The sequence below is a fragment of the Dromiciops gliroides genome, chromosome 3 (genome assembly GCF_019393635.1).
Source record: "Dromiciops gliroides isolate mDroGli1 chromosome 3, mDroGli1.pri, whole genome shotgun sequence".
In the NCBI taxonomy this organism is placed as follows: domain Eukaryota; kingdom Metazoa; phylum Chordata; class Mammalia; order Microbiotheria; family Microbiotheriidae; genus Dromiciops; species Dromiciops gliroides.
The window spans coordinates 271,166,204-271,179,515 of NC_057863.1; the positions used below are offsets into that span (position 1 = coordinate 271,166,204).

At 34.8% G+C, this 13,312-nt stretch overlaps 1 protein-coding gene across 8 annotated transcripts in view; it reads left to right on the forward strand.

The window, feature by feature from the left end:
• Positions 1–13,312, forward strand: part of SYNJ1 (synaptojanin 1) — a 120,195-nt gene that overhangs the window by 65,922 nt on the left and 40,961 nt on the right. For 5 of the 8 annotated variants that reach the window (XM_043995321.1, XM_043995320.1, XM_043995314.1 and 2 more), the window contains exons 12-16: positions 847–1,012; positions 2,508–2,531; positions 6,583–6,774; positions 10,340–10,424; positions 13,073–13,213. In XM_043995321.1, the coding sequence (XP_043851256.1) occupies positions 847–1,012; positions 2,508–2,531; positions 6,583–6,774; positions 10,340–10,424; positions 13,073–13,213 (608 nt within the window). The remainder of the gene's footprint in view (positions 1–846; positions 1,013–2,507; positions 2,532–6,582; positions 6,775–10,339; positions 10,425–13,072; positions 13,214–13,312) is intronic. The other 3 variants (XM_043995319.1, XM_043995317.1, XM_043995316.1) reach the window with 2 other exon arrangements.

Sequence of the window (13,312 nt, forward strand, 5' to 3'; positions counted from 1 at the left end):
CACAACTAGTATGTGTCAGAGACAGGACTTGAACCCAGGCCTTCTGATTCCAAGGATTCCATGCTATTTCTCTTTCACTATTTATCTATGGAACAAAATAACAATATTTAAGGTAAAGATTACATAAAATATTTCTGTAAGCAACATCTAAATTTCTTTTTGGAGTTAAAGTAATATAGAATGTTTACATTAATAATTCTTACTTTAGGACAGGGCTTCTTAACCTTTTTCCATTCGGGACCCCTTTTTGCCTGAGAAATTATGGGTATTAATAATAATAATGGGTATTATAGATCTATAACATATGTATATATAACCTTTTACTGTTGCCAAATTTTTTGCGGCTCCCACATTCAGTTATGTGATCCCCATATGGAGTTGCAACCCATAGTTTAAGAAGCTTTGCTCTAGAGTATCTTTTTAATTTCTTTGTTCTTTAACCCCAAAATGATGTTTTGGTAGGGTGTATATATATTTGAGGTCCTTGAATTTCAGAACCGAGGATTCTTTTTCCTTTTAAGCTTCTTATTTTGTAAAGCAGCCATACTTTTAAGCTATGTTATAATGTGGAAGTTTCTGCACAGAATCCATTATTGCTTGCAGTTTTTGCATTGTTCATGTTTAACTCATTGTACTGAACTTTTTTATCACCTTCTAATTCATCCTAATAAAAAGATGACAGAGGTCAAATCATTACGGTTAGAAAATAAGTGGTAGACATTTCCAAAACAAAAAATTTACCTTATAATTAGTTTCCTTACATAACTAAACCAAGTTTCAAAATGTCCTTTTGAGTTACAGTAATTATTTTTTGCTTAGAATTCTTGCATATTCTTTCCTCCACAGTCTGGAAAGTTAAAAGATGGTGCTCGTTCTGTAACCAGAACAATTCAGAATAACTTCTTTGACAGCTCCAAGCAAGAAGCCATTGACATTTTGCTTTTGGGGAGTACTTTAAATAGTGACTTAGCAGATAAAGCCCGAGCACTACTAACTACTGGAGGCTTACGAGGTATGCACATTTATCATCTTACATTTAAACTCTTGCTTTGTTTACTGATGGAATTAATATCTTCTGTCCTGAAAACACAAGTAGGCAAAAAAAAAATCTGTAAAGTTTATATTTTGCATGAGTATTTCTAATAATTATTATGTTGGGGTTGATTAAAATATAGTGCTAACAAAATAAATTAAACATTTCTTTAATGACACAGAAGTGTCAAACTCACCAATTAAACATTTCTTTGTGGTTTTCTAAGTCAATATGCATCCACAGGGATCCATTTCTATTTGAATTTAACATAGAGAACCAGGAACACTAAGAGGTTAAGTAACTTTACCAGAGTTACACACCCACCACATGTCAGAGATGGGACTTGAACCCAGCTCTTCTTGACTTTGAAACTGTATTGACTTTACCACACTGCTTCTCTTACTTGTTTAGAACTCTGGAAATTATGTCTTCTATTATAGTACGCCAACAAAATTATTCTTTCCGTTTTTCTTGTTTGTAGAAGTGGAAATTGAGCCTCTACCAAGTAATACTCATTTATAAAACTAAAGTTTTTAGATTATTTCTAAGGTCTCTTTGAACTTTAACATTATCTGCAAGGAAATCACTTGCATAGTAAGGTGAATTTTGGGAGGTTGTCAGTAGCAGAAAGTGACACAAAGGTAATTTATAGCCAACTCAGTTATTTGTTGTGAAATCCCATGGAGTTTGAATAATTTAAATTGATTAACTATCTAGAAATCTTATTTTACCCATTTGTGTTAACTTCCTCTTCCACCATACTTGGAGAACTGGTTACAAGTAGAAAAGTGATTTTCATCACTTCTTTCTTCCCCGACCATCCTCTGGTGGTGCTAAATCCATGAAAAAGCAGGTAGCTGAAAGGAAGAAAAGGGAGAAACAAACGGATCCATTTGTTAATCCCTGGATATTCATAAGTTGGCTGTAAATAGTACCTTGAAGTCCTGGAAAGAATTTAATCATTTCTTCCATATGAGCAAGTCGTTGATTCCATGAGAACAAATGTCTCAGTCAGGACTCCTTTCTTAAAAGGTTTAAGTCATGGCAGAATCCTTCAGACATTAAATCACTCTTAAAATGACAAAGTAAGTCATTTTAGAGTAACACTCACTGCCTTCTCATTTTCTACTTTGGCCACAAGAATTCTTGTGCACACAAATGTCAGCAGCCTATGGAGCAAGCCAAGGAATAATATGGCCTACCAGTTATGAAACTCTGAAATACATCAAGATTAGTAGAGGACTATAAGTTATTGAACTGTGGAGATATCTCTTTGATGAAAAACAATCACTTTCTGTCAGTTATTTTTAACTTCTTGCTAGTAAAAAATAATTTTTTCAAAATGACTGTGTTTTTTTTTTAATTGAGGCCATCTCAAAAATATTTTAGAGCATGTTTTCTCACATCACTATGGATTTTATGACAATAACTATTTTACTAATGTCTTTTTATTTTCTTCTTGATGCATCCAAAGTTTCTGAACAGACATTGCAGTCAGGTATAGTACAGCAAATTAAACAATATTAAAAAAATGTTTTTCTTCCTATTGTTCTCTAAAATAGGTTATTTGAATAGCATGTAAAACATTAACTTTAAAAATATTATCTTACTTTGTTTTATACATTTCTGTAGAATAGGTAAATATTTGTTTTCATCAAGGAAAAATTTATGTGTTTGAGAAGATGAAATAAATACCCTTTTTTATGATCAATTATGAAGTGTTCCAGGTTCTTGTTCTAACAAATGCTTCAGTTAACAAAATCAGCTTTTACATTTAGTTTTTCATTCAATCAAAATTAAATCAATGTTTTAGGTATTATTTCTTACTCTGTTTAATAGATAAATCCTAGAAACCCAGTAGCCATAGTATATCACAATAGAGAGTGTATTTATGAGGGAGTTGAAGAAACAAAAATAATTCATCTTGGATCTTCCTTTAACTGAAAAATAAGTTTTGTGTTGTTTTTTTTCTGTGATTGAAGACCTATGCTAGCCAATTGTATCATTTAGGATCTTTTGATATAAAAATCACTTGGCTATTAAATTATATGACGTAATTATTGTCCTAGTGACTGGTCATAGGTACTTTTTGCCATGAGTTATCTCAGCAGTTGGATGAACCCACCCCTCGCACTTAGTCTTGTGATTACTTAGCTATGACAATGACCAGAACGCTTAAGATATAAATTTAAATGAAAATTTAATCTTATTTTTCTCTCCTTTCAAGTGTTGTTGGTATTATATATTAAGGTTTTCCTCTCCCAGGCTGCTTTTCTTTACTTCCTGTCCCTTCCCTTCTCTTTTCTCCTCAACAGCCCCTGAACAGTCCCTATCTTCCCACCCTTTGAGCTGAGGACTCTTCCTCATAATCCACTGAAAAAAATGGAGCCATTACCTCAGAATCCCCTCTCCTCATCTCATCTTCCACCCTCCATCCTCTCTCCCCCATCCATATATCCTCTCCCACTGTCTTCTCTTTCACTCTGATCTCTGATGAAGAGATAGTCCATTTCACTGAGGTCAGTTTCCCTAGATGAATGAATGAATAATAAAAAACACTTGTTAGTCATTTCACATATGCAAAGCATTTCAAAAATAAGACAGTCCCTGCTCACAAGGAGCTCACATTGTAATAGAATTAACAAATAAAGAGTTTTTAGCTATAATGTCAAATGGAAAGGCCCAGTGGTTCTTAGGATATAATACCAAAGCAGATACTAATGAATCTTCTTTAGTGTCATTTCCATTAATAAAACCATATCTGCAGAGAAAACTTGGAACTCCAGTACTTGAAGTGTGCCTTAAAGGAAGCTAAGGTTCTTTGAAGCAGAGATGAAGAAGCATAGCATTTTTGACCTGGAGGAAGAGGAGGCAGCCTTTGAAAAAGCACAGAGAGGGAGATGGAATGGGAGGGAGACAGCATGTAGACCAGTTTGGCTGGAGCAACATGTTTGTGAGTGGGGCGTATGGGATCAGCCATGCAAGATACATTAAAGACAACTTGGGAAGAGCTCTAAATGCTAAACAGAACATTTTATTCTAATGGCAGTCAGGAGCCACTGAAAGCAGGTAAGACCTGCCATTCAGGAAGATCAGTTTTGTAGCCATGTAGGGCAGTTTTCAAACTCCCAGCCTGAACCAGATTAAAATGAAATAGGGAAATATTTCCATAAAATTTTTAAAAATACAATAAAACACAGACAATGCTAATTTGAGGTTTTCTAAGTCAGGAAGAGGATAGATTGGAGCAGGGAGGGACTTAAGGCAAAGAGAAAACTGTGAGAACACCACTGTAATAGTCCCAAGAAAGAGGTAATAGAGGCCTAGACCAGGATGGTAGCTGTGTAAATTATACATAAGGGAATCAATGTGAGAGATGCTGTAGAGGGAGAATTAACCAGACTTGGCAAATGATTTAACAAAACGCTTACAATAAGAGTTTTATGTTTTTCATATAGGCTGAGTGGGCAGTTGGTTCTTAAACCACTGATGTAGTTTCCTTGTCTCCTGAGGCAGAAAAGCCCAGCCTCTGGGGAGGTATAGCGTTCCTTAGGTTTGGACAAATTCCCAACTACCAGATACAACACCTTTCTGATCCAGCATCACTATGTGGCAAATGTGGAAATAGAAAGGAAGAGCTTCTGTTTTAATTAGCAATTGTAGAATCATTGAAATGACCTGAGCTAAGCTTGGCCTAGAACAGGAAATGAGGGAAAATAAAGAGTCTGATATAATTCTAAAACCGAGAGAGAATGACAGACAGCCTTTGGGGAGGCTTTGAGAAGTGAAGGAAAATTCCATGTTCTAGAAAAAATCCCTGTGCCACTGGTTAATTTCTAGATTTGGTTAAAAAAAAAAGTTCCTGAAAATTCATTAAGTATATCTTTGTTAATAGAGATATCAATATATTTTTAAGTGCCTCAGTAATTCTTGTGGACTGCATACACATTTGGATAAATGTAGTTGTTGACTGAGAATGTTATTCAGGGATTTCAAAATCTTAACTCTTGTGTGAAGTAAGGTTGTCATAGTCCTAAGGTGTATATAAAGCAGCAGTCGGTACCTGATGATTTACAAGCCAGACAGGCTAACTTAAATTTGTACTATACATGTGTATACTATATATATGTACCCTCTGTGCTTACAAGCATTTGCTCATAATACTTGAATTAAGCAATCATATTTTGAGAACTATTTAACCAGTAAATTTGTTATTTGAGTTGTACTCTCTCCCTTTAAAATTTGCAAAATAGCATCTTGGTGTATGTCTAAATGAAGAATAATGAATGGCACGTGAGTAAAGTATGTATACGATTCTGAGTTGTTCTTCCCCTAGTCAGTTAAGTATTAATGGCCCCCTTTGGCTACCAAGGTCCCTAAATTTCATTTATTTTAAGTCCTGTGGTAGAGTTGGAGTCCTAGAGTTAGAAGACCACATTCTGTATACCAGCTTTACTACTTACAGCTGTGTGATTTTAGACTAGACACCTCACCTCTCAAGCCTGTTTCCTCCCCTATAAAATATAGATAACACTTGCACTACTATTTTACAGGGTAGTTGCGTGAATCAAATTTTATTTATACATATATATATATACACACACATATATATACATATATATAAGCTCTTTAGAGCTACAAAAAATGGCAGTTATTATCAGCATCTATTTTTTACTTAGTGTTTAAGCTTAACAAAAATGAAGTACAAATGACTCAAATAGAGATGACTTTTCTCACAACACTTCTGGGAGGTATGTTAATGCAAGTTTTGTCTCCATTTTACAGATGAGGGGTTTAGAGAGGGAGAAGTGACTTGCTCTTAAGTCAAACAGAGTTCAAATTTGAACCCAGGTTTTCTGACTTCGAGTACTTTTACTATACCACAGAACAGAGGCAAAAGGAAAAAAAAAAGATTTGTCATAACCCTAGATAAAAAATGGTATTCAGTTTTTTAAAATGTATAAGCATTTAGTGTTATTTTTTTACATATCTATTTTGCTTTTCAATTTCTGACATTTATTTTTAGTAGTTCTCTAGATGTTTTATTAGTGAGCAGTAACTTGCAAGGCTACCGGCATCAAGAATATTAAATGTCAATCATTCTTAAAGAAAAATCTATTCACAAAAAAGAAAGAAAATTCTATTCTCAGCACATAAAATTTAGCCACTATCTGCTATTATTAAAAAAACTATAATCAAATTCTGTATTAACTTACATGCAGTTCTCAAACACGTCAGATTAAAAAATAATGTGCCAATTCATTTGAACAGAACTATTGATTAGGCATATTACTTGGCCACAGTTTTAATGTAATAGCTTTTATTTTTGCTTGTGATGTCCCTTTTGTTATTTCATTGATTAAGTGCCTTGTGATGGAATTTGCTTTTCCAATTGATAGTTTTGTGTGCCTTTGCATGTACTTTATGCTTATGTATATGTTTTGATGAGAACTTCATCATCCTGGCATGTTGCCTGGGTTGTCCTGGTTGATTATAATAAATATATTTCTGTAGCCAAAATGAAAATTTTTTTTGTTGTTTTTACACAGCCTCTTCAAAGGTACTAAAGAGTATGTGTGAGAACTTCTATAAATATTCAAAGCCCAAAAAAATTCGAGTATGTACTGGAACCTGGAATGTGAATGGTGGGAAACAGTTTCGAAGCATTGCATTTAAGAATCAGACACTTACTGACTGGCTACTAGACGCCCCAAAGTTAGCTGGTGTCCAAGAATTTCAAGGTTTGATACTTAGAATATTGATTTAATAAAAGCTTGATCCTGATTTACTAATCTGGAAAATATAATTTATAATTAAAGAGAAGTAATTAATCTTCAAAAGAAATTTTAGTATTATGACAGCAAAGCAATTTGTAATTAAATTATAATTTAATTTCATAATTAAAATACATTATGTATAAGTGTATATTTTGGGAACTTTTTTTTCTTCATTGAAAAATGTACTGTTTTAACAATAGCTTTGGAGTTTTTTGTTGTATATTCCATTGCCACTTTGGGATTGTTTATAGATTAGAAACTTCCAGGTCTGATGTTCCTGTGGTGACTATTTGGAAATGAGTATTATAGATTGCTAGAAGGAATATTTTAAAGTTGTCACATATATCAGAAGCTAGGTGTTTGTTTTCACTTCTTTTTAAATCTGTTATCATCCAAATTTCTTTGATGGTTTCTGAGTTGTTGGGTTTTTTCCCCAAACCATAGTAATTCCTGTCCGTCCCCCCGACACATACACACACACAAAACAATATTTACTTTACAACTCTAGGTTTACAGATTCACATTCCATTTCTGAGTACCCTTTTCACTGTTTCGGAATTCCTGCCTTATATTTAACAAATTCTTTTTCATTTTAGATCTCTTCTTGTAATTTTCCTTCCATCATTTGGCACACTCTGAGTGAAACATAGTTCCATCCATATGATAACACCTCCCTAGCTATCCTTTTCAGGAGCAATTGCAACTTCTTTTATATCATCCCAACTCACTGGTCTTTGTCAGGGAGCTAGAATATTCATTGATCTCTATTGTCGCTTCCAGGCTTCCTCTACTGCCATCACTTAGCAACTATTCCTTCTTTGGAGGTTCATTCTATTCAAATTTACCACCCACTCAGATCCTAGTAGTTGTTATCTACCCAAGACTTTGGTCCCCCGCCACCCTTCCTCAGTGAGTTTAGTGCCCTCTTTACTACAGTTTTTGCCCTCCTACTAAAAGACTTGAACAAACATGTTGATGGTCCCTCAAATACTCTAACTTTCCAGTCCCTTAATCTACTAAGCTCCTATGATCCACCCTTCAACTTCACCTCAGCTACACACAAAAATTGTCAAATTCATCACCCACAAGTGTACTACTTCCATATTCAAGTCCAAAATTCCTCTGTCTTATCATAATCTGTTATACCATTTTCCCCATCTACTTACTTAATAAAACTCATTCTTCGTCCTCACTATCACCACCAGTCCCTCCACTATTCACTTTCCCTGAAAGGCTTTGCTCAGCCTAAACTCTCTTCACTTCCCAATCTTAACCTTTTATTATACCAGTCTAACATCAAACACTCCTTTACTCTCACATTCTTGTTCTTTTGTCCTATCGCCAATTGAATCCAACTATAGATTACTTCTACCGTCTTCCTTCATTCCTACTCTTGTGCTGCTGAGTGGAACTGGAGGAAGTCACAGAACTGTGCTGAATCCACTAAAATTGTGCTATCTAATCTCAATTTGATCATTATACAGCAAGCAATCCTTCAGCTCCTCTCTAATTATTTCTTTATCCCACTCACCACAGTGGCTATTCTAAACCTCTTTTTCTCTCCTCAAGTCTCCCTCAGCACTTCTTTTAGTCTTCTGAGCTGAAAGCCTTTTTAATTTTTTTTAAATATGTAACCATTAAACATAAACTCCTTCTACTCTTCCATTCTTATATCCCATGCATTTACCCTCTCTTCTCTTTTCCTCCCCTCTCTTCCTTTTCTTCTTGCCTAGGCTAACCCCTTGAATGCGTCTCCTCCAACTGATTGCCATTTCTTTCACTCTAATCAATCTCTCCCTATATAATGGTTGTTTGCTGTCTATGAACATGCCTATGCCTTCCCCCTCCTTATAAAACCCTAACTAGATCCTAGCAAAGGTGATCATATGATCTTTTCTGCTTTTCAGCTAAGCATAAAAAAGCCACTAGTCTTCTTCCCCTCTACTTCCTCTCCCTCTTTTCTTAACCTTCTGCACTCTGTCTTCTGACTTCATGGCTCAACTCAAACTGCTCTTTCAAAACTTACCAGTGGTGTTATAATTGCCAGTCCTTGACCTTTTTGATTTCCCAGCCGTAGACATCATTGACTACCCTCTCCTCCTAGATCCTCTCCCTTTGTTTTTAAGGATGCTCTTCTCCCTTACTTCTTCCCAGTCTCCTTTGCTGGACCTTCATCCATGTCACACCATGAACTAGAGTTATACCCCAAGGCTTTGTCCTGGGCCCTTTTTTCTTTCCATACTCAATAATCTCATCAACTCTTTTGGGTTTAAATTTATCTTTATACATATGACTCCTAGGTCCATGTAGCTGTGTTTTGCATACCTTAAAACTGTATATAAATGTTAGGTAGTATTAGTGGTGGGAGGGTTGTAAGAAGAGGAGGAGGAATAGACATTTCAAACTGAATGTACCAAATTCGATTCAATTCAAATTCAGCAATTCCAAAACAGAACTCTTTATCTTTTCCTTGAAATCTACCACTTTAATAAATTTGCCTATTGCTGTCAAGGGGACCACCATCCTTTCATCTTGTTTCAGGAAGAAATTTAGGGTCATTAAAATAACTGCACCATTTCTCAAGAGCAGTCCAGCTGTTCTTTTCTTTCTATTTAGTTCTAGGTCCAGTTCACTGTCCATCTACATTCTGTTCATTCCCTGTGTTCTAATGTGACAAGCCTATGTGTTAGCTATATAACTGCATAACATAATCTGTACAATAGACACTTTTCATCCTTCTGGTTTTCATGGGTGAATGGTTAGGCTAAATTTTTTTTTGAATGATTTTGGATCTCATTTAAAGGCTCTGTGGTATTTAAGGTTTTGATGCAATCAGGAGTATCTAGAGGACCTCACCATCTATGAGGAATAATTTTTTTAGTTTAACTGTGTTCTGGAAATCCTCCTTGGGGTGAACATATATTTCCTTGTTTTGTACCTAGTGTGATATTAATAATCAAGAAGATTGTTGAACAAAGTTATGTTACGTCTTTAAAGGAATCTCATATGAGTTTGATATGGGAGCCATTTTGAGAAGAGAGCCTTTAAGGCTTTTTTTACTTTACTGAAATATTTCACTCTGCTCTCCTTTTTTATAATCTACAAACAAGTACAATCAAATATTGTCTATGCCCATAATTAAATGGTGTGACTGTAAAGATTTAGTTTGCTCTGATAACATTTGTGAAAACCTGACTGCATCCTTCTCATACCTTCATCTCATGAAAATTTTTTAGCAATGGAAAAGTAGTCAGGTTGATAGTTGTTGAGTTGGTAGTTATTGAGACTTGCTTTAGAAAAGGTGTTCTGATTGTAAAAAGAGGTTGTTATCTCTACTTGAATAAAATATCAAAATTAAAACATGGGGCTTTTGAACAGGGATTTAAAGTAATTTCATTGTATTTGAAATTGTATATCTTCATGGTGGACAGATTTTGATCAACTTAGGTTTTAATGGAATCAGTTATATTTGGGAATTTTTCTCATAAATATGTACATATCAAAATCCTTTTCAAATATTTAATTGTAGATCGAAGAAGTAAGCCTACTGACATATTTGCAATTGGTTTTGAAGAAATGGTAGAATTAAGTGCTGGAAACATTGTGAGTGCAAGGTAAGCCCAAAAAAATAAATAACAGAGGAAAAAATATATAATTCTACAAAGGATACTTAGTTTTAGTCAGATTGGGGTATTTTTTTTGTTTCTTTTTGAGGGCAGTGACAGTTAAGTGACTTACCCAGGGTCACACAGCTAGTAAGTGTCAAGTGTCTGAGGCCGAATTTGAACTCAGGTCCTCCTGAATCCAGGGCTGGTGCTTTATCCACTGTGCCACCTAGCTGCCCCTTTAATCAGATTTGTAAAACTAATTTGGCTATGAAATACTTTGAAATTCAAAGCAGGTAAAGCCATAAATAGGGATTTTTGTTTGTTCTTGGCTCAGAGGGTAACAATGAGTTTGGCCCTAACTAGCTATACAGGAAAAACCCAAGTGAGTGAAAAATGCCTAGTGTCCAGACTATGAAATGCAGTTGTGTGGATAACATATGCAGTTTGTCACTACAGAACATATACAATCAGGCAGGAGTCAGAGGGGATATCTAAACCAGTATTTGCCTTATTGTAAGAAACTCCTTCCTCTACAAGAGATTGGTCATTCTTCTTTAACTATAAATATAGAAACCACTGATGCAGATCACTAGGAGAATCATACATTTAATTCTGGAAGAATTCTTAAAGGTATCTAGACCAGTTCCCTCATGTTATAGGTAAAGATACTCAGCACCAGAGGGGAAAGTTCCCAAGGTCACACAGGTAAGTGATAGAATTACGATATGAACTCAGGACCTCTGACTTTCGGATCCATCATTCCCTTTACTTCCTCTTAGGTGATAGTGGAAAAGGAACAATGGGAACTGTGAGGACTGAAATAAAAGGAGGGGATTGTTGTTACTCTGATGTTACAGTGGTAGTTATATGAGATTCCTGACTCTTGACTTAACAAGTTACTGTCACTTATTACTGCTTCCTTTCCCACTCATGGCCCAAGGTTTCCCTTTTACTACTGTTTTTAGTATCTTATATATGCTAACTTGAAAATTATTTTGGGTCTTCAAATATTGGAAACTTATTTTTAATGCCATATACTTTTAGTGATATCATTTAAATAGGGGTAGGGTGCACTTAGTGTGATTTAATGAAAAAAAATATTTGGACTCTGAGGACCTAGGTTTAAACTGTGTGTGTTCTTTATTATCTGTGTTCTTGTGTGTGACCTTGTACAAGTTATTTAACATCTTTAGGCATTAGTTACCTCATCTGCAAAATAGAATGTTGTATTAGGTGATCTCTGTGTTCATTTCTAACTCTAAATTCTATTATTTTAGAGTATACTGTGTACTCAGCCCTTCACTAGCATTGTAGTACATATAAGAATATTAAAATTAGTGGTGACATGTATTTGTAAACTCTTCGGGGCATACAGAGTCCCTTCTGTATTGGGTATGACAAATAACATCTGTTAGGAAAGACTCTAGAGCTTTAATATATCGGTATTCCTGGTGTTTAGAGTACTAACCATTGTTTAAATCAAATAGTGAAAATGAAGTTCATCTGTTAAGTCCAGTAATAAATCCAATTGAAAGAGACCAAAACAGATCCCAGTTAAATAAGCCCTATTCTGTAAGGAGTTATATAATAGATTTCAGTATACTTACTGTGGTTAAAAGGAACAAATAAAACTTTCTGAATATGAACCCATTCATTTTGCTGCAGAATTATCTCTTTAAAAGTAAACTTATTATCAAAATCTGATAATAAATAAATGCAACATATTGAGTTGGTTAATTTTGCAGAACTCCTTTTTTTTCTTTATTTCTTTGTTTATTACTTTGTTGCACTTTATTGCTTATAGTTGCACAACTGACTAGTTTGGGGTAAAGGGATAGAAAGGATATATTGGAAACAAATGTGGTATAAAAATAAAATACTATATTAAATATTATATATTAATACTAATTAATAGTAAATACTATATGTAGCACATACATATATACACATGTATTTTTAGAAAGCCATAACAGTGTCATTGGTTGAAATTTCAGAATATATCACAGTTAAGTCTCCGTCCCTAATCAAACATACTTTGTAGAAAGGATCCAAGAATGTGTGGCTTATGCTTAATAAGTTCCTCCCCAGAAGAAAATAGAAATACATAATGGTCTCTCTAAAGTGTTGTTAATCATAGTGAAACTGATGTTTTTCTTCAACATTCTGGCATTCATTAATGGGAATGATAGGTCAGGATCCCAAGGTGTGGCTGGATTTTGCTGAATCCCAGAATAAAACCAGTCATGGAGCCTACTATAATTCCATTTTAGTAAGTTTGAACGTTTTATTGTTCAGCAGCCATGAAGATAGTGCTTTTTGTGAGAGGGAGGAAATGCTCATTTTGAATTCTCTTCTAATGTACTCACTTTGTGCTGTCATGGCTCCGGGATTACAGACCCTGCCCTCAAGGACCAGATAGATGATCTCATGGTTTGGAAAGAAACAAACACACAGTGAGAAATTCGAGGAAGGATAGAACATTTTTGCTCAAAGTGAGACAAAAGATCAAGAAAAGCTCAGGAAAAAATAACTAGAATATTTAGATTTGTGCTATTATTACTGTGGCTTTCGTCATCATCTGTGGTGTTATAATACAGAACAAATGTTGTGAATTATCAATGCAACCTTTTAAAACCATTGCTTTCTTATAATAGTACGACTAATCAGAAATTGTGGGCTGTTGAGCTGCAGAAGACTATCTCCAGAGACAAAAAATATGTGTTGCTGGCTTCTGAGCAATTGGTAGGCGTCTGTCTCTTCGTTTTTATCAGACCCCAGCATGCTCCTTTTATAAGGTCAGTAAATAGCAAGTACTACCAATACTGCATTGTGCCATAGAATAAGTCAACATGCTAGGGCTAGGAAATGTGGCCTGCTTCAGAGATGCTTCTGGA